The sequence below is a fragment of the Notothenia rossii genome, assembly GCF_949606895.1.
Source record: "Notothenia rossii genome assembly, chromosome: 9".
Taxonomy (NCBI): domain Eukaryota; kingdom Metazoa; phylum Chordata; class Actinopteri; order Perciformes; family Nototheniidae; genus Notothenia; species Notothenia rossii.
The window spans coordinates 23,058,427-23,077,341 of NC_136907.1; the positions used below are offsets into that span (position 1 = coordinate 23,058,427).

The window sequence follows — 18,915 nt, forward strand, 5'->3', positions numbered from 1 at the left end:
TCAGGTTAGGACCAGATAAGAGAAAGCCCCCCCTCCCCTCCCCTCACGTTCTGTCTGTCCCCCCCAGATGTCCTCACGGTATGCTAATGAGCCGGGAGCCTTTAAGTGTCGGGGCCCGGAAGGCAGAGCAGTGAGGAGCCGAGGACGGGGACACAGAGGCCATAACACATGAGCACGTGAAGGGAAGTGTCAGCGGAACATGAGAGATGGCACCCTGCATGGGAGGTGAGTGACACAGAGAGAGAGAGGGGGGCGAGGGGGTCCCTGGGGCCTCACGCAGCCGGGGTCCCTGCAGCAAGTCACAGGGAGGCTGTGTAGCATGTAAGATGTTTTTATTTTGCCAACATAGGATATCATTTTTTGCTGGTTTATTACTTTAATGTAAATAGTCAAAAATGGTTTACTTATTTTTTTACATTTTTAAGTAATTATGTTATTCTTTTATCCTATTTATTGGTTGTATACCTATAGTTGTATTTGTTTGAAAATTAAAACCAACATGAAATAATTCATTTATATAACAAAATCCCAGCCTTTGTAACTAAGAATCTTTTTTAAATTACATATTTTTTGTTGGTTTATTACTTTAATATAAGAACAAATATAAAACATTGTTTACTTATTTTTTTACATTTTTTAATAATTATTTTATTTCCTCATCTTATTTATTTGTTGTATACCTGCAGTTGTATTTGTTTGAAAATCAAAACAATAATTCATTTATGCAACTAAATCCCAGCCTTTTTAATTAAGGATTCTTTTTAATTACATATTATTCATTTCGAATACATGCCTTTGCCTTTTTTTAAATAGCATTTTTAGCATATAATTAACATTGCATTGGTTGACCCTCACTGCCTCCCTGATGACCCCCTCCGTTTGCCCCGCAGACCCCCGTCAGGATCCCTCTGCTGGTTGTTATGTCTTGTGCCCCGGACAGGATATCATCTTATACTGTAAGTTTAATAAAGAGACACTACAGTATAGATGATGTACTATCCAGGGTTTTCATTCCCCCAGCGGCTCAATCAACACACACTGGCTCCTAACTGCCTGCTCTGGGGGGGGCCGTCAAACCGTTACCATTACTGAGTTTCAGTTAGGGTAAGGGTTATACGGCCCTCGCTCAATGTCATCAGGACTTCCAGGAACAAGACAGTGACATCTTTTCATGTGCGTAAAATAAAGCTTATTGCTCCCAAACGAAAGTGTCTCGTTATTTTGTGCAAAGTGTGTGTGTGTCAGCATCCTAAATATCCTGTTTGAAGATGACTGTAGTATTTGAGAGCAGCAGTTGGCTTGTCTAAGTGAAGATCTCTGCCGCGCAACCATCTTATCTAATCAGTTGGGAGCAGGCGTTGCAGAAAGCAAGGGGAGCCTGAGGGGCATCTGAGACATTCAAGGCCCCCCCCCCCCCCCCCCCCCCACCTGCTTCAGGCCACCGTCAAGTTAACTCACAGGCAGCAGGGATGAATCCAATCACCATTATCTGACCCATTTTAGCATCAGGTTAGTGCTCCATACTGCCATCCATTAAGGGAGACCATTTCGCCCTCGGGGGCAGAGCCGGGCTTTATAAGAGCCAAACAAGCAAGGGACGAGGAGGAGGAGAAGGAGAAGGGAAGAAAGCAGCGGAACATAAAGTGATAGTCTCAGGGACGGATGGCCACACTTCAAAGGCGGTGGAGAAGGCTAAAGTGATGTGGGAGTGGAGGGAACAGGATGGTGCATCAGGGACGTCTGAGTGAACATGACAGTGCAGGGCCCGCCAAGCAAAGAGCTCTGAGAGCCAAAGATAAACCATCAGGCCTTTTCAAAGCTCGCCAAACCTGCTCAGCCATGAACGCCCTGTCAGGCTCGTGTCAAAACATCCATCTGATGAGAGTCTCGGTTATGTTTTGCTGCCTCAAATACATCTTTGCTAAATAAATGCCAACAATTCTACTTTCACAGATCCACTCACACACATTAATCATGTGTATATCAATGACTCGCCCCATTATCTGAAACTAAAATTAAGAAACAGAGAAAAGTCTAGATGAATTGTTGACCTTTTTCATAGACTTCCACATAAACAGTGTTTTAAACTTTAGAATTAGAACTTGGATTATTAAGTTAGGGGGGGTTTTGATATAGTTTTGCTTTTCTCAAACACAGAACCTATTTCATTTACTTCATCCAGACTTCTTTCGTCAAGGTAACCGGGTGAGTAACTGATATACAAATTACTATTTTGTGGGTGAAGTAGTCCTTAAATGGCACTTTAGAGACATTTAACACATCATCGGTAAAGTTAGTAAAGGCACTCCTTAGCTTTCTACAAGTTTATACAAGTTTTCTATAACAGCAACTTAGAGGGCACAAATCTTTAATAGTATCTTCTGAGACTGCATGAAATGTTGCTGCTGATGCAGGTAGACAGAAGATGACATTTCAACAGTCCTCTTTCTCTCCTTCAAACATGTCCATGTCTTCATACAGCTCCACTCATGAGCTGAGTCCTCTCTTCAGTTCCTCTTGTCATGTCCGTCTTTGCGTAGCCAAGAGGGATCTTAAATCCAGCAAGATCTGTTTCATTAAAGTGCTTCCACCCTCCTCAGACCTTCAGCTTGGCAGAGAGCTTCAGCCTCACGTCTCTCAGGAAGACTCGGCTCAGGTCCTCTCCGGCCTCCCGGGCCATGCGGCCCACCATCTGGCCCCCGACCCCGATCACCATCCGCTGTGGAGAGAAGAAGCACAGCTGTGTCAGGGAGCGGTACATATTGTGTGTCTGAGTAATGCAGGTTTGAAAGACACAAATACAAAGGACCCTGTGGAAAATAGTTTAATGATATGAAGATTTACCAAGAAAAAGGACATTCGGTTCAAACAAATACAGCTGTTCTTTTTTATGCAATTTCTATAAAATAGCCATAACCCGTTTCACCCTGAAGCATTCTAAAAGACTGCAGTGACCTCCAACATATATATTTAATATTCATTTAAAGAAAGCTTGACAAGATAGCCTTTTCCCAGGAGACATTCATAAAATAAATGATATTTCGATCACTTTGTTGACTCATCCCTGTGAGTTGTACATTTGTGAAAGTCCTTCCTGTGTTGAATGGAAGAGCTGAGGAAAGGTCTGCGTCAGTCTTCTTAAAGGTCACTGGCCTTGAAACATTTCAGCACGGCAGATGTAGCTTCAAATATTCCTCACATCAAATATGTATGGTTTGAAAGGCTGCTCAAATATTTACAAGATAAAAACACAAGGCAAATGCAGGCCGAATCAAATCAGAGGCCATCAGAGAGGCTGCAGGCGGAGTAAAAGATTTAATTTCCCTGTGCCTGAAACAGGCCAGGCATCTTAAAATAGTCTAGTAAATAATCTAGTTTTTTTCTACCTTATTCATTTTACACCTGACATTTATTTCCAGCTTGTGACATTTGCCTTTTAAAGCCAAGTCAAATAAAATGTATGCTAAACGTAATCCTAATACTTTCAATATGAATCTATACATAGTGTTTTTAATGATGTGTTAAAGCAGAAGAGATACTTCCCATCTTCGAAACCAAGAAATGTGTGGAGAGCACTTACCATGTGAGTGTCTTTCTTGGTATAAAGTTTCACAGAAATATCCAGCTCTCCATTTTCTCCGTCGTCCCAGAGTTCAATAGACTGAAACAGAAAGATTGAAATATTGTAGAGGACATATTGTGATTTGTCCCACCTCTTAGCTAATCACATACAATATGTTGGTGCACTGGCCCATAGCAGCGCGAGAGTTACACAGTGGTGTCACTGTTTTACAAAAGTATAGTACTGAGGTTTTGTTAGCCGTGCAAAATATCGCTTCCATTAAATACATTTACCATCAGCACCAATTGGAAATACACAAAAAAAGTATTGACAATTGTAAATTGAGAAATTGTACAGTAGCAGTGAATACAGACGACAAAAGTGATAATTGGCTGAATCCAAGCACATGTCAGCTTTCAGTCATCCCCAGGATCAGTGCAGGGAGATGTGATGGTGTAGTCAGATCTCTGTCTATCCATCGGTAAACCGGTTCACCTGTGTGATGGAGTAGGGCACTTCCTGTGGTAGATTCTCCAGAAGCTTCTCTCTGATGGTGTTGGTGCAGATCTGCTCTGGAGTCTGGTCGGTCAGGACTTCACTGTGGTACTGCCACGAGCCGGGCTTAGCCGCAACCATAAAGTAGTTCTACAACGTTCAGATAAAAGCATGGTTATTATCAGTAAAGAAAAGAAAAGGAAAAAGATATTACCTTAAACAAAAGTAGTTAAAGTAAAATGTCAAATAAAGGATTAAATAAAATAAATTATAATACAAATATGTATACAAACATTATAAGTAAAAAAGAAGAATGTGCAATAAAAAACTTAAATAAATTAAGGATATTCATATAAAACATACAGAGAAATAAGTAAAATATCCGATAAAATATCAAATAAAAATAATAAATTAAGAAATAAATAAGAGGTACAAATGTGCACATTGTACTCCAATATATACAGTGGTGTATTAATATGATATTATAAGGGTTTTGCTGCTAATGGTGAACTTATATCTTTATAAAGTGTAACAATACAATCATTTATGACACAACATGCATCCTGTCCTCCAGATGGGCCTGCCTGGGATATCACTGTTTAACCTGCCATAATAGAATGTCTACCTTCAGTGTGTCAACGTCCTCTTTGTCCACAGAAGACAGCATGAAGACGTCCTTGAAGTGAGCCCAGCCCTGCTGACTCCTCAGAGCCTTCAACTGCTCTCTGCTCAGAGCAGAGCTGGGATCAGCATCTCCTTCCAGCCCCGCGGTGTCCACGTCGGGCGATGGCTCTGGCTGCCTCTCTGACCTCTTTTCAGCCTTCGGAGGCTTGATCACTGTCCTGACCCGCAGCTTGCGTCCGTTCACCACTCCACATGTCAGCTCTGTTGTTATGTCCAGCAGCCGGTCCTTAGTCTTCAACAGGTCCACCTGAGACACATGGGGGCATCAGTGAAGACATCAGGAAGACTCCTCAGTGCAGGTTAACATTCATTTGAATGTTCTGGGATGTTGGCAAGGAAAGTCTGGTGATATTCTATATTCTTCTTCTTGTCAACAGATCCTAATTCTACCCAAGTATTACCCATGTCTCCAAAGTACAGTATCTTCTTCCTGTATGTCATAGAGCCTCTATTGTATTATTACTATAACAATACTTTTTACTATTACAACACATCAGTAAGTCACACTGGGGGACAGGTCTCATCATTCCCATTTACATTAGCACTTTAGTTTATATTCCCATACGCCTTCCTACTGCTGTATACACTCATTAGAGCTCGAAATGTATTGATTTGCACTTGAAAATAGTCCCCAACAAATGCACCATTTAATTTAATTAAGTTTGTTGAAAGATACGGTGACCAACTGTTTAATTTAGCCCTTTGAAAAGAACAATCAGTAATCAATAAACTACATCCATGACTTGCTGTCAATATGTATTACTTTAGTAGCATTTGTAATGAATGTGTCGTTCTGTGGAAGAGTACCTTATTGAGCACCAGGATTGCAGGGATGTCAGTGTGCTGAGCCAGGCATTTGAGCACCTCGAAGTCGAGCCTGCCGCACATCCATCGGTCGGACACATCCACCAACACCACCACTGGACAACGGACACAATAACAAACACTTGGAACTCAGCAGTGTTTTTTTATTCTTAAATGGTAACTTTGATTCAGAGTTCAGAATTAATTTACATCATACCTATGTCTGCTTCTTTAACCGTGTTCCAGGGATCCTCAAGCAATGCCTTCTCCAGATTATGTCTGTGGAAACAGAGCAGCCAATCATATTACATTTTATGATACAACTGGATGTAGATTACTGACTTTAAAAATATAAATAAAATAACAAAGCACCTTTTGACCTTTGATACAGTAGTGAGACCAGGAGTGTCCAGTAAGATCTACAAAACAATACACAAATGGGTTAATGTTTGGTTTTTAGAATGGTATTAAATATAACAATAGAGACATGAGGAAGATCTTACTATCTGGGTGTCCTCCTCCGTCAGGACGCCCACGGCCCGTGACCGTGTGGTGTGTACTTTCTTGGACACGGCAAACACCTTAAAGAAATGATCACTGACTTTAGACATTGAACACCTCCTTCAGATGAATATCAATGTACATATTTTAAAAGACACATACCTTTCTTCCAAGGAGCTGATTGGACAATGTGGACTTCCCAGCATTGGGGGCCCCTATGAGGGCCACTTTCAAAACCTTTGCATTTTCAGGCTGATCTGGATGTCTCATTAACAAGGATAATTGTTCAGCTGAAAACACACAAAATAAAATTATTATAGAAACAAAGAAGGGATTTATAATTTTGGATTTGCGACAGAATGGCGTCAGCAGGAGTTTATCAGATGAGTTCAGGGATGTAAATCTCTGATTACCGCTGTCTGTTAGAACTGACGCTGGCAGGCGATAAGAACTGCCGTCTGCCTCCACTGCTTTGCCTTTCATCAGTCTGTTGAGAAATACATCTGATGTAATAAAACAAGCAGGAGTGAAAATAAATCCGTTCCTCTGTCCTCTGCTGCTTCCTGTGAACACATAAAAACATTTCCATCACTTCTCTGCCAGCAGGGCTGCAAGGTTACTCATTCATAATAAGCCCTTGGGTGTTATTATGGCACAGTATAACGATGCGTTCGTAAATGCGTTCATAAAAAGTTATTACAGAACCCAATCAGATTGAGTTTAGAAATAATGGCATGCCTTCATGCAAGTCTGCATGTAGGAAAGAGTTATACAGAATAGCTTTTGATAATCGTTTTATTATTTGAAGACATTTTCTACGTGGTAGAAAATGTTTATTTCCTCCTCTTGTGATTGCAAAATGTGCTGTTTTTTACTGCTTTATGGCATATTATTAACATGAATTGATTTGGGTTTTGATCCCAAAAAAACGAGGAATGTATCATACTTGGACTTTCAGAAACTGATATGGACATTTTTAACTATTATGACATTTATTAGACCAAATAATTAATTAATTAATCTAAACAATAATCAACGAATTAATCGAAAATGATAATAAATGTTCAATTCATTTTTCTTTTGCGCACATCTTCCAAATTGTTATCAATATTGTCCCTGAAGACTTGTGATACCAAATGTATTTTTTATAAAATTAAATGTTAACAGAGTAACAATGTGTAAAACCTATTTTGAATGCAGGGGGATTTTAAATTCTGCCAGTCAGACTCATGAAGCATTTTGCACATACATGGAAGTCACAGTTGTAAAAGTATATCCCTGAAATGGAAAATCCCCCATTGTTCACCTATGTTGTCATTATTGTCATGTATTCTACCTGTACCCTGCTAATGAAACGTCTCCTCGGATGAAACAGGTGTTATTGATGGAAAAAGCAGCCTGTGCCTCAGCAGAGCTAAGAGATGCCTGATTTATTGATTCGCCCTGCTCTATATAAACGTCATAGTACGCCTATAGGCTGATATTCTAAATACACCATGCTTAACTAACACCCTAATACATTTCCTTGCTAGAAAAATATAATAGAAGAGCAGCAGAAAGCCTTGTTTTGGACTAACCGGCTGTTAGGAACCATGTCGCACTTTCCTGTCGAGTAGTCCCGAGGAGCAGTCTCGAGACGAGGGAGGAGTCTCTAAGAACCCGCGAGCACAATCTGAGCGCCATGGAGCTTCAGTCACTGTTAATGTTATATTTCAGATAATATTACACTATTCATCGTTTCAGAGGTGAGCGCTGCTTGTTCACATTGCCATTACAGGGGGTAACCATCTTGTTTTGACCAAAGAAAAACGTCTTCCGCTTTAAAGAGCTTCTCACAGAGCGTCGTGTGGAAACTACACCGCCCCCTGGCGACCACTGTGTCAACTACAACATGTTATTTCACCCTGCATACTGTCTGGTAGAATGATCTTTATTAACCTTTTCAATTTACAGAGAAGCAGTTACGGCAATACAAATCTTGGGTCTAACACTCCCTCCAACAGCGCTCATTGAAAAAGGAAATCATGCAAGTAAAAGCAACACGAGAATATCAAAGATAACATAGTGCAAGTTCAAGATTCAAACATTTAACTGATTTTTAGTAGTAGAACAGTGTTGTTGTTGTTGTTGTTGGCAATGGAAGTCTTAAAATCTTCAGTCCCCTCAAATAGTGCAAAAATAAAATAAACTTTACACATACAATTAAATGAGGATTTAAAATAGCGTATGAAATAGTGCAATTAACATAAAGGTGCAAGTGCAGGAATAAGCAAACAATATTTGTGTAAATCAAATGGGACAGAAAGTAAATGTAAATACTGAACAGCATTATTGTCTGTTGTAAAAACACAAATATGGTGAGTGTACACAGAATAGCTATAAACAAATGGATGTGGAGACACTCCATGTTGTTTTTCAGTAACACAGAATGCACCTGGGCCCCAGTTTGCGAGCCACCTGTGTATAGCAGGGATATATTGGAGGCTAGAAACGGTCAGCGGCTATTCCAAAATCAGCTCATCATAATGCAAACACACATCCACCAATATGAGCAAATGGCAGTTGCAAAAGGATGACAGGCTCTCAAAGGATCTTTTGTCTGGGGTGATAGTCTGTAGATTACTTTGTGAGGGATGGTGCGCCCATAACCACAAATCAGATCGCAGCGTTCCGACTTTTCCTATCCCTCTTGTCCCTTGAGTGCACAGAACAGAGCTTATCCCTGAGGGTGCTTGAAGCACAGTTGTGACAATGTTGTCGAGGATATATTGAACATCCACGCTTAAAGCATTATGCCAACACTGCATGCTTTCACACCCCGCAGCAGCTTTTCAGAACTAATTCACAATGACAAGCTGACATAATGACTTGATAACCATGACGTGTGTAAGGTTAATCACAGCACTAAAAGGACACAGTTTGCATATTGATTGATTACTGTAACGTGTTGTTTTCATTCTCTATGGCATAGCCAGGCAGAGCAGATGTCTCCCTGTAGTCCATCAAACACGCCGGCTGTTTGCTAGTCCTCGAGGACTTGCTCAGGGCGGAACAAACACCTCCACCGGGGAGGATGATGAAGGATATCAGGTAGCTCACAATCTGTCATCATCTAACTCTAAAAGCTCTGCCGCAATGGAAGGACAACAATACAAAATGGAGCTTTTAGCAGTCACTTACTGCCGAATTTCAATTTAACCATACCAAAAGGATATTTGAGGATCAGTAATGTTTGAACTTTCTCTCTATCTGCCTCCCTCCCACTCTCCCTCTCGCTCCCTCTTAAATTCATTCAAGGCCTTTTCTCCCTCCGGGCTTTCCTCACATGGCCATTTCACGTGGGAGTGTATCAGAGTTCTTTCTATGACTGCATTAACTTTGGCCTTCAGAAAGAGCTCTCTCTGCCTCAAAAAAAAAAAAAAGAAGACAAAAAGGCTTCGCCTGCAGACCATTTAATCATAAGCTGCAGCCCACTTTGCCATTTGAAGTGCACTTGCCAATGAGATTTAGCATGGTGTGATGGAAACCCTCCCTCTGGTGCTGCAATTCAGTGCACTGTTGATTCCCAATCAATCTTGTTTTCTGTAATTCTAACAGAACACCTTGTATTGATAGTGAACAGGTCAGATCTTCCTGAATATGCAGAATTGTGTGTGGCCGTGCACCCTAGCAGCCTCTCCTGTTGATTTACTAATAACACTGTCTGGGATTAGACACGTAATAACTGGCAAGAAGATCTGGCTGCTCATGAGGAAGTTCATGGAATAATAAGTGTGAGCCATGGGGCATGTTAACAGGGAGCAAAAAAACAATCTGTCAGTGCGTCATAGCATCCATCACTCCATCACTGCCGATTGCAGTGAGAGGCGTGATGCTGCAGCTGGCTGACTGTCTATAAAACAGCAGCTCCTCAACTTTCTCATGCTGAGGACTCCAACGCAGTTAGGCTATTTCTAAAGAATCCCACGGATTAATGAGTGGATAGATGAATTTCCACACTTGATAAATGAGAAAGCAGTGAGATGTAACTGTTACGTCACACATGTGGTCCTGGATGTCCTCGAAGGCCCCTCCGTTCAGTAATCACTGCATACGTCCTTGCTCAGGCTGCTTTTTAAAAGAGGGGATTTAGCTCCCAAACTACCCATATAGGTCACACTGATGCTCTGATTGTACAATCTCTTTCTCAGTGGGGGAGATAAAGGGGAAAAAAAACTTTTATTCATTCTAGACTTGCAATCGATGGGACTTGTCTGTGAAGTGGATCAATAATGCCTCTCTTTGAAATCATCAATCACGTCAGTGGTGAATTTAAAAAGCGTAATTAGGAGCAGCGTTCTTAAACATCCTGTATTGACGTCTTTCTTTGGTATGGAGAAAGACACCGCTCTGCATCATTAACTTTGTATTATTGCGTGATGGAGCCTGCTGCTGCTACTTCCCCACCTGCTGAACTCTGAGCGTTGTGCGTGATTGGGCTTTCAGACCAAATTCTCCCCGCTTTCACTTGCTGATGGGGGAAGTGAAGCTTGCAGGCCTAAATTGGCTGGAGTATTGTAATAAGCCCAGATCGTATTGGAACCCAGGCCAATGGAGTTATCCTCCACAATGCTGTTTGTGCAGTTGGACATCTGTGATTCTTTTCTCTAATCTTCTCATTTGATTACTTTTGTGCAGGTTCTAACCCGACATGACACACATTCTGCAACCTTCCCATCACTTTCCACCATGTTCAGCTTTGTCCATCTGTCTCTCTCTGGTAATAAAATACCATCAATACTGTGGAGAGGGCAGGTGGGTGGTTGTAATGGAGTAATTTATTTGAGTTGTCACAGAAATATAAGTGTTTGATTAGGGAGCCATACACATCAGGCTGCACAAATAGAACCTTTCATCAAATCACAAAGCATGTGACACTATTGACCGCAGAGTTTTCTCACTGGCTGTGTCGTCTTCCACAAGATTCACAATATGTGAAGAAAAAAATGATGCAAAATACAAGGACAATACAGCCGAAGAATACATTTTGTGCCAGTGAAACAGATGAGTATAACATTTCATACATTTATATTTGAGTATTACAATTACACTCTTCTGTTGAGCCAACTATGGTCGATTGTCTCCCAATAAAACAATCGACCAGCAACAATCTATATTTAGGTATTAGGGCATAAATGCAAGAGAGAGACATTTTTAATAGGCTTGGGAACTCACCATACTAAATCAGAAGTAAAAACTAATTTTGGACTTTGAAGCCCACATTAGCAAAGTTAAGAAGACAGAATGCATCCCCCTAAGAAATGCTGCCAAAAAGTAAGGCTGCTCCTAACGTAGCTGTGAAACTGATTCATGTTTTCACAACTTGCAAATTGGAGTATTGTAAAACCCTTTTTACTGGCCTACCAAAAAAGGCTGTTTGGAAAAGTTCAACTAGTTCAGAACTGCTGCCAAAACAAAGACTGGGAAACTGCAGTCACTCTTGCTTTAGCCACACTGCTCTGGCTCTCCATTACCTTTAGGATTGATTTTAAGGTTCTTACAAAGCACTTAATGATAAAGCACTTTCTGACACTTAGGACTTTAACTCCTTATCAACTAACAAGAGCCCAAAGGTCCTCTGACGTTGGTATATTGAAAGACTCTGAAAGACCCTTTCTAGATACATTATGCTAGCTTTGCTGAAATTTAAAAGGAAAACTGAAGACCCACATAATAAGCATGCATTTAGTTAGTGTGATATGTTTTTTTTGTAAATTTTTATGATCATGTCTATTAATTTTGTTTCTCTTTTCTTTTCTTTTTTTGGTCTTTATATTCAATTTTTGTTTTGTGCTAACACATTGATGACCTTCATGAAATCCTCAACAAACATTTGGTGTGTCCCTCAGTAGGTATTTTCCACCCAAAATACAGATACAAAAAATGTCAAACCTATCCCTAGAGGTTAAGTGTCATGTTAACTGAGGATGTTCCCCAAACACACAGTCAAGGGAACATTTGGTATCTCTGCTAACATCACTGTAAATGCCTATAGAGGAGCTCAGCTCAGAAGAATTGCATTGCCATTTCTACACTGTAGCTCTGGGCATATAACAATAAAACCTTTGAATCTGAAAAATCTTGAATCTAGACGTAGAGCTTAGTAAAAAAAGAGCAATCGGCTTAATGTTGGTGTACACTTACAATTTGGCTAGTGGTTAAGGGCAGTAAAACAAATCCTTCTGAATAGGCAACAATTCAATCAAAATCAATTCAGGTATCTTTAAAAAGAAATTGCAGGGTACTTAGTTGCAGCATTTCACTAAATATGTTTAGTTACCCTCACTGATCATTTCATAGCCTATGTAAAGCGAATTTAGTACGGTAACACACCTTGAAGTAATCATTATTATTAATATGTTGCATCTAAAATGATCAGATTGTGAACACCTCCTAGAGCTTGATAAACAAGCTTAATAACAAACAAAAATAGACATAACTAAAAACGAGTTGAACATGAACTTTGATATTGTAGAGCTGTAACAATGACGACAGGTTATTTCAATAATGTCCTACAAATATGTACCCGTCCAATAAAATCCCACGCTGCCTGTCCCTTTAAACCGCTCGGTGTCCTGCGCAGAGACCAGCGCAGTCTGGACTGCTCCCAGCCTCTGCGCATGCGCCGGAAGTTGCTGCCGCAGACAGCAGCAGCAGCAGTGATTCGGCAGCGCAGGGTAACGGGAGAAAATCTGTCCGTTTTAAACCATGGCGACGTACTAAACGATGCCTTTCGCAGAGGAAAACGGAGAGTAAGTAGTTGTCTCTTTATAATACGGCTACTGCCTGATACTGTGTGACGTCCTCTCAAATTGTGGCATAAATATGAGGAGAGCTTGAGGAGGCAACAATGGGACTGTGTATGTTTCAGACTGGCTGGCTAGGTTAGCTAGCCAGGAGCCTGGGCAGTCAGCTGGCACCCCGACTGGCAACATGCAGCTTTATAGCTACTGTACTGCTCCCTGTATTGTCTGTGGATACACCTCACGGCTTGCTGTCTGTTAGGAGCCAAACATCTTTTTTTCAGGCACCGAAGTAGCCATGTATTCCTGCCTAAAGGGGGTGTTACCTGAATGAAACTGGGCTTGTGTAGTTGAGCTGTTTAGCATTTTTGTATGCATTATGACAACAAGCAGTGAGGAGTAAAAAGATTTCCATTTGCCTGCCAAATCATGATTATATCATTGTGGTATTTATGCTGCAGGTTGTTTCATACCAACTCAAGAGAAAATGTGAGTTCCAGCCAGCTGTGGGGGAAGTTGTGTGTTATCTTGTGTAATTATAAAGTATGGGAGCTGTCACTAAGTTGTTTCCCACTGCTAGTATCTAATACACTCAGTGGGACATGCAAGCAAATCCAAATTTAGAGTAGCTTCTCTCACGGTGCAGATGCGCGCACACCTTGCTCTCAGCGCGTCTGCAAATAGCACCTCCTAATATAACGACAGAGGAAAAGTGTTCCCACCTTGCAAAGTGTTAAAGGTGATAAAAAAAGGTTGACGTCACCGAGCTCATCCTGATCCTGCCGCACAACCTCGACCACTGAGGAGGTGGAGGAGGAGGAGTGCAGGAGGAGTACTTTCAGAGGAGGAGAGCAGCTTTTTTGTTGTTGCCATAACGTCTAATGGTTCGTGTCTGGAAGGAAAAAGGGTCTATCTCTGATCAAATTTCGGGTAACCTAAGGGCACACTTAACTAATGGGATCCTATCGATGTTTCTCCCCCTCCAAGCCTGATCTTTAAACGGTGGAATATTAATGTTTCCACAGCCTGTCCGTGTTATCTTTGGCTGCTCTGAGTCTGGCTTTATTGCTGTTTAGTCGGTCTATAATGTCATGGAGCTTGACGGATATGATTAAAAAAACGCAGTAAACCAACACTTCGGAGACCGACTGGACTATGGGAGTGATCGATTTTATTGTGCACATGGTAAGAGGATAACACTATGCAATTTCTAAAGATAAAAAAAAACTGTTGTGTGCATTTGCACAAGAAGTGTCTGTTGCTGTGAAGAAAGCCATTATCTTGCCTTTACCTTTACAAAGGTGACTGTTTCGTTAATAACAGCAGGGGGGATGTGCTTAGTGAATTCTTGTGTTACTCAAATAACAGCCTGACATTACTCGCCAAAAGTGCAGTTTTGCAATGTAGCTTTTTCCGAAGAGCAGATAATTAAATTTCAGACCGTGTTGTCTGGGAAACTCAGGCCCCTAGACTCTCTGCAATTATCGTGTAGAAGGAAGCCTTTTTGCATTGAGGTGCTATGTTTCCCAGCACAATGAAGATGAATTAGGTCTTAAAAACAAATGACTGCAGGCCTCTCCCCATCTGTAAAATGCAGTTCGCCTCTAATGACAGCAATGATATTAAGTCACTGTGAGATATCGTTATGCTTAGGCAAACAACAGTAGATCTTGCACTCTTAGTTCTAATAAACGTCTGATTTGGATTTCTTTGTGTGCATTTATTACTTTAATTATGTCTTAATTTGTGTGTTAGCTTTCACTCGTAACATCCGCAGATAAGCCTGAATGTCGGGAGCACCTGGTTCATTTGTTCATGTCATGCTGATCTGCAGCATTGTAGAACATTACAGCGATCTGCCAAATTGAAATACCACTTGAATGCATGTGTTAATTAGGGCTCTGCGTGGCTTTTCAAAGTGTCTCTCCTCCTCCTCCTCCGCCGCCCGTGAATCATGTGCTGACTCTTGGACCTGTCACCGCAAACCCCAGAGCCTTTGCTGAGGGCAAACTGACAGGATAGCAAGTTGCTTTGGTTTTTCTCCCAGCCAACCACTGACAAATGTATTGGGACATATTGATTTACATTGTAGGCAGAGGAGAGCAATTTCCTCTAAAACACTCGTGTAGCATCTTGGCTGCTGTTGCTCTTAGTCGACAATTGCCTGCAGACAAGGTTAAACTATCGCAGAAAAAACATCACATTGTAGGGAACACACACCTATTTAGGCTTCATTTGGTGGACATTTTCAAGCAGTGAACAGAGTTCAGAGAGATTGTGATGTGCACACCCACACATCGTTTTTTTTTTAGACCTCACTGTTTTCAAATTTCTCTTGGTGACCAAATGGATAAACAGATTTTCAGTGAGTGACGATTGTTATTTAGAGAAACATCATTATGAGCCCCTTACACTGAGTCCCTGATGTTTTGGGTTGCAGCATTCTCCACGTGACAGTCAAACAATCTGATTCCCACCGTTGGTCTGGTATCACACAGCAGTAATAAGGGGATAACATCAAAGCTCTGTTTTATTTCTCAGAGACATCAGAGCAAGACTATGAATAACAGATCACAAGGTACAAAGAGTGAACCAGAGAATCTGAGCTGATTTAATGTTTCAGCTGTTGTTTAGATTCACAGGGAGCTCATTAAAATACATCGATTAGTAAAGGTCCCGATTCTGTGATTGTTGGCTGTGAAATGGCTCGACTAAACAAGCATATCTTTTGATACAATGATTTTCTGTGCTGGAATGAGGCACTTGGCTCATTTTGGTTTATTCAAAGCCCAGTCATTTGATGTAGCGTTTTAGAGACGGTACTTGAATTGGAAATGTGTAACGGTACGCTCTTGTCAATGCAATTCATTTCTTCCTTTCATATTCCAGTGGGGGCTTCTGTATGTTAAATATCATGCAGCTGTTGTCTGCGAACTGGATTTCAATAGCAGATTTTCATTTCCTTCAACCCGGGAGTTTGAGATGAGCAGCATTTGTTGAATATCATCCATTTGCTAAATGAGGCTGACCCCCTTGTCCCAGACAGCATGGCAGAGATTTCCCAGGTAGCAGTGATGTGCCAGCCTGCTCCACCTTGTAGTCCCCCCATCACCACGGCAGCTGTCAGCCCACACTCAGCCATCCACCACTTAGAGAGATGCTCTGTGAGGCCACCCAATGTCTTCCCAGCTATGTGAATCGTTTTTATAGACAGAGGGCAGATGTTTGGTAGCTTTTGTGTGAAAATCACGAGGGTCAAACGCAGGTCAGGGTGGGAGTAAAGAACTGTGGTCACATGATACATCCAGATCAGGCGTATAGGACATCATGGGCACTTCTGGATACCTCAGAGAACAAGGGACCCGTCTGCAGGGCTCAGACTCTGGATCAGCTGTTACATGGTGTTCAGTTTGGTTCACATGGGTTGATTTACAATGTGTCATGACCACAGGCGATAGGTCTGCTTTTAAGATAGACTTTGCTTCTTTGTTTACCACATTTCTATGTATTCTTGAATTTGCATGGATTTGCAAGTTGCCAGCAGGTCCAATTATGACAAAAAGCCCCGCTCTTGCTGGGTTAGCTTGCATAATCAGCAAACCTGAGGCTCGAGGCCAGGGAGGGCTCCAACCTGACGTTACAAGACCAAAGGGCTTTTCGGAAATTGTTGTGTCTTCAGCTTGATGGCAATCGGGTAGGAATCCAAGCCTCCCGGTGATATTCAAAGCAAAAACAGCAGTCATAGCAGCAGGAGGAACAAGGCAGGGTTTAGGTCGGCATCTGTTTGATCAGACTCGTCGGAGGCACTGGAGACGACAGGGTTGTTTATCCACCTCCATCTTACAGGAACAGCAGAAGAGCAGTCAGATACTCTTATCTGTTTATGGCACAAGATAAGGCTGCCTCAATTGGATCACTGACCCAACACTGACACTCTCCACCCCAAATACCAACCCTCTGTGCTCAGGGGTTGCCAGGCGAATCCCATATCACTTAAGTAATCCTAATAGGTGCCATTAGCATGTCCGCGGTTACTGCTGCAGTTTTCCAACATCCATGCCAACTGTACATATCAGGGCATCATTAGCCGGCATCAGAGAGGCTCAGAGTCTCACCCGGTCTGCAGGGTCAGAAAGAATGGAGCAACAATGCAGGAGTAAAGCTGTAGGGGATATCAAGTGGAGGGGGAGAGGGAGCTCAGAGTGTCATAGTTGGCTCGGACGTTAGATAAAGGTAAGCTACCAGAGGATTATAGAGGGAGGAGATCAAAAAATTCTGCGTGATAATTGGGCTTTATTTTTAATATTTTAGAGTGTTCATTAGGCACTTAAGTGGTGAAGGATTTCAGCTCCGTCTGTAGTCTAAAAGTCATTTTGGAACAGGCTTTACAACCTGAATAATAGTCTCACATGTTTGTTGATGCATTGCCATTAAGCACAGGGTGTGTGTTTTTAAGGGAATGCTTTATTAGATGACCAAAATAGTTTCATTTCAAAATGCGTGCCTTATCCTCAGCTTAGTAATAGCATCAAGAATACAATGAAAGTCATGAATTGGAAGTATTTCAAATCTTTTTTTTTTTAAGTTGCCTTGTTAACTGTGTGATGAAATGTTACTAGCCTTTTATAACCTTTGGCCAGACATAGTAACCTAATGGATGGATATCATAAAGTTACATTGTCCAAAAGGACAAAGCAGGCAAAGCTCGGAGGCTTCGTTAAGAGCTTTACTTGGGAGGGACTGAGGCTGAAGCGGTCAATCCACGGCACTTTGCCATGACCCTCCTCAGTTTATCAAAGGTTGCACCACTTCTCCAGGCCTCAGTGTGTGGTTGTGTTTTTTTTCTGTGTGCGTGTACTGGAAGGATTGAGCGGCGCTTAGAATGGGGCCCTTTTATAACCTCTTAACCCTCTAGTCCTGTTTGCAGCCATTGTTGGCCACAGTGAATGGTATCTCCGTGCCTTGAAAAGTAACCAGATGACATTCTTCCTGTTGTTCAAAAGGGCCCAGGGTTGTGTTGTGAAAAGCGTCTGAAAGGATAGGCGAAGACTGTGACCTTCAGAGGCTAATCTCTGGCATGTCATTCCGAGGCTGTTTGAAGCAAACTCAGACCTTTCTCCCTGATAGCAAGCATACCAAGTCAAAAACCCAACAGTTGCAAACCCAAAAGTTTTTCTTTTAACCTCCACTATAAGGGAACAAGGGGTTGTTTTGTATCGGCTGAACTGAATCGTTATTCCAGACAGGCAGAGTGTCTGACAGCTACATTGTCCAAACAGTCTCAGCCTGTGACTGAGCTCTCTGTACACAGACCTGTGGCATCAGCAGCCCCCTCTGCACGGCATGCTGAAATACCACCGCTGCTGGGATGGCAGAGGGGATGAAATGCACTTAGTGAGACAGTAAACATCGGCACAGCTCTCAAACTAGCTTACGTTGTTTATGTCTCCTCCTCTCTCTGGTGTATTTGCTGTCTTCAGCTGGCTGCGTTTCCTGGAATGTGCAGAGATGCAGTTGTTGCTCTGCGTGGGGGGGGGGGGGGGGGGGGGGGTGTTGGCTGTAATCACAGTTCATAGTTCAGCTCTGTAGATGAGCAGTGATTGGACATAATATTCTCCTGGAACACCCTACTTGACATTACTGTGTGTGTGCATTGAGATTTTTGCAACGGAAGACTCTTGGACAAACAGCAGAAGCATATCCTTTTTTTCCTTTTAATATTAAGAGGTTTACAAGTTGCTTTTTAAGTGTTTGCCTCACATTTTTGCAAACACTTAAAGATGAACTCAGCCCTCACAGCATAATGCAGTGTAGCTACCAGTTGTGAAGACTCTCACAACTGCCTTAACCAGAAGCTTTTAGTCTACACTGACAATGACGCTTTACCAATAATGTGTTCAAGGGGATCTGCTTTTCAGTAAGTTAGAATAAACTTAAATGGCAATGTGCCTGTCAAAAATGATCTCTGAGAGCATGTCTTAGGGTAAGAACAATGTTTTCTCCTGAATAGCATTCCTGCTTCCTGTGCCACCTGTATGGGGTTACATTCGGGGTCAGACCTCTTGCAGGCGTCTGTTGTCCGGGCCC

The 18,915-nt window shown here is 41.8% G+C and overlaps 3 protein-coding genes across 5 annotated transcripts in view; 2 read left to right on the top strand and 1 right to left on the bottom strand.

Moving 5' to 3' along the window:
• Positions 1-1,208, top strand: part of LOC307019839 (uncharacterized protein) — a gene marked incomplete at its 5' end in the record, with an annotated part of 7,349 nt that extends 6,141 nt beyond the window's left edge. The window contains 2 exons of the mRNA XM_079650943.1: positions 1-225; positions 891-1,208. The exon at positions 1-225 is cut by the window's left edge and continues 2,293 nt beyond it. The remainder of the gene's footprint in view (positions 226-890) is intronic.
• A 707-nt stretch (positions 1,209-1,915) lies between these two features.
• Positions 1,916-18,915, bottom strand: part of eral1 (Era-like 12S mitochondrial rRNA chaperone 1) — a 36,412-nt gene continuing 19,412 nt past the window's right edge. The window contains exons 1-11 of one of the 3 annotated variants that reach the window (XM_079651594.1): positions 7,624-7,851; positions 6,460-6,609; positions 6,209-6,336; positions 6,049-6,126; positions 5,918-5,964; positions 5,763-5,824; positions 5,549-5,661; positions 4,683-4,988; positions 4,058-4,207; positions 3,581-3,661; positions 1,916-2,719 (exon numbers count right to left, since the gene is read on the bottom strand). In XM_079651594.1, coding sequence (XP_079507720.1) covers positions 2,597-2,719; positions 3,581-3,661; positions 4,058-4,207; positions 4,683-4,988; positions 5,549-5,661; positions 5,763-5,824; positions 5,918-5,964; positions 6,049-6,126; positions 6,209-6,336; positions 6,460-6,609; positions 7,624-7,729 — 1,344 coding nt within the window. In that variant the 5' untranslated portion in view covers positions 7,730-7,851 and the 3' untranslated portion in view covers positions 1,916-2,596. Of the gene's footprint in view, positions 2,720-3,580; positions 3,662-4,057; positions 4,208-4,682; positions 4,989-5,548; positions 5,662-5,762; positions 5,825-5,917; positions 5,965-6,048; positions 6,127-6,208; positions 6,337-6,459; positions 6,610-7,623; positions 7,852-18,915 lie in introns of those variants that run through there. The other 2 variants (XM_079651595.1, XM_079651596.1) reach the window with 2 other exon arrangements.
• Positions 12,686-18,915, top strand: part of fam222ba (family with sequence similarity 222 member Ba) — a 30,709-nt gene continuing 24,479 nt past the window's right edge. The window contains exon 1 of the mRNA XM_079651590.1: positions 12,686-12,837. The gene's annotated coding sequence lies outside the window, so the exon portion shown is untranslated. The remainder of the gene's footprint in view (positions 12,838-18,915) is intronic.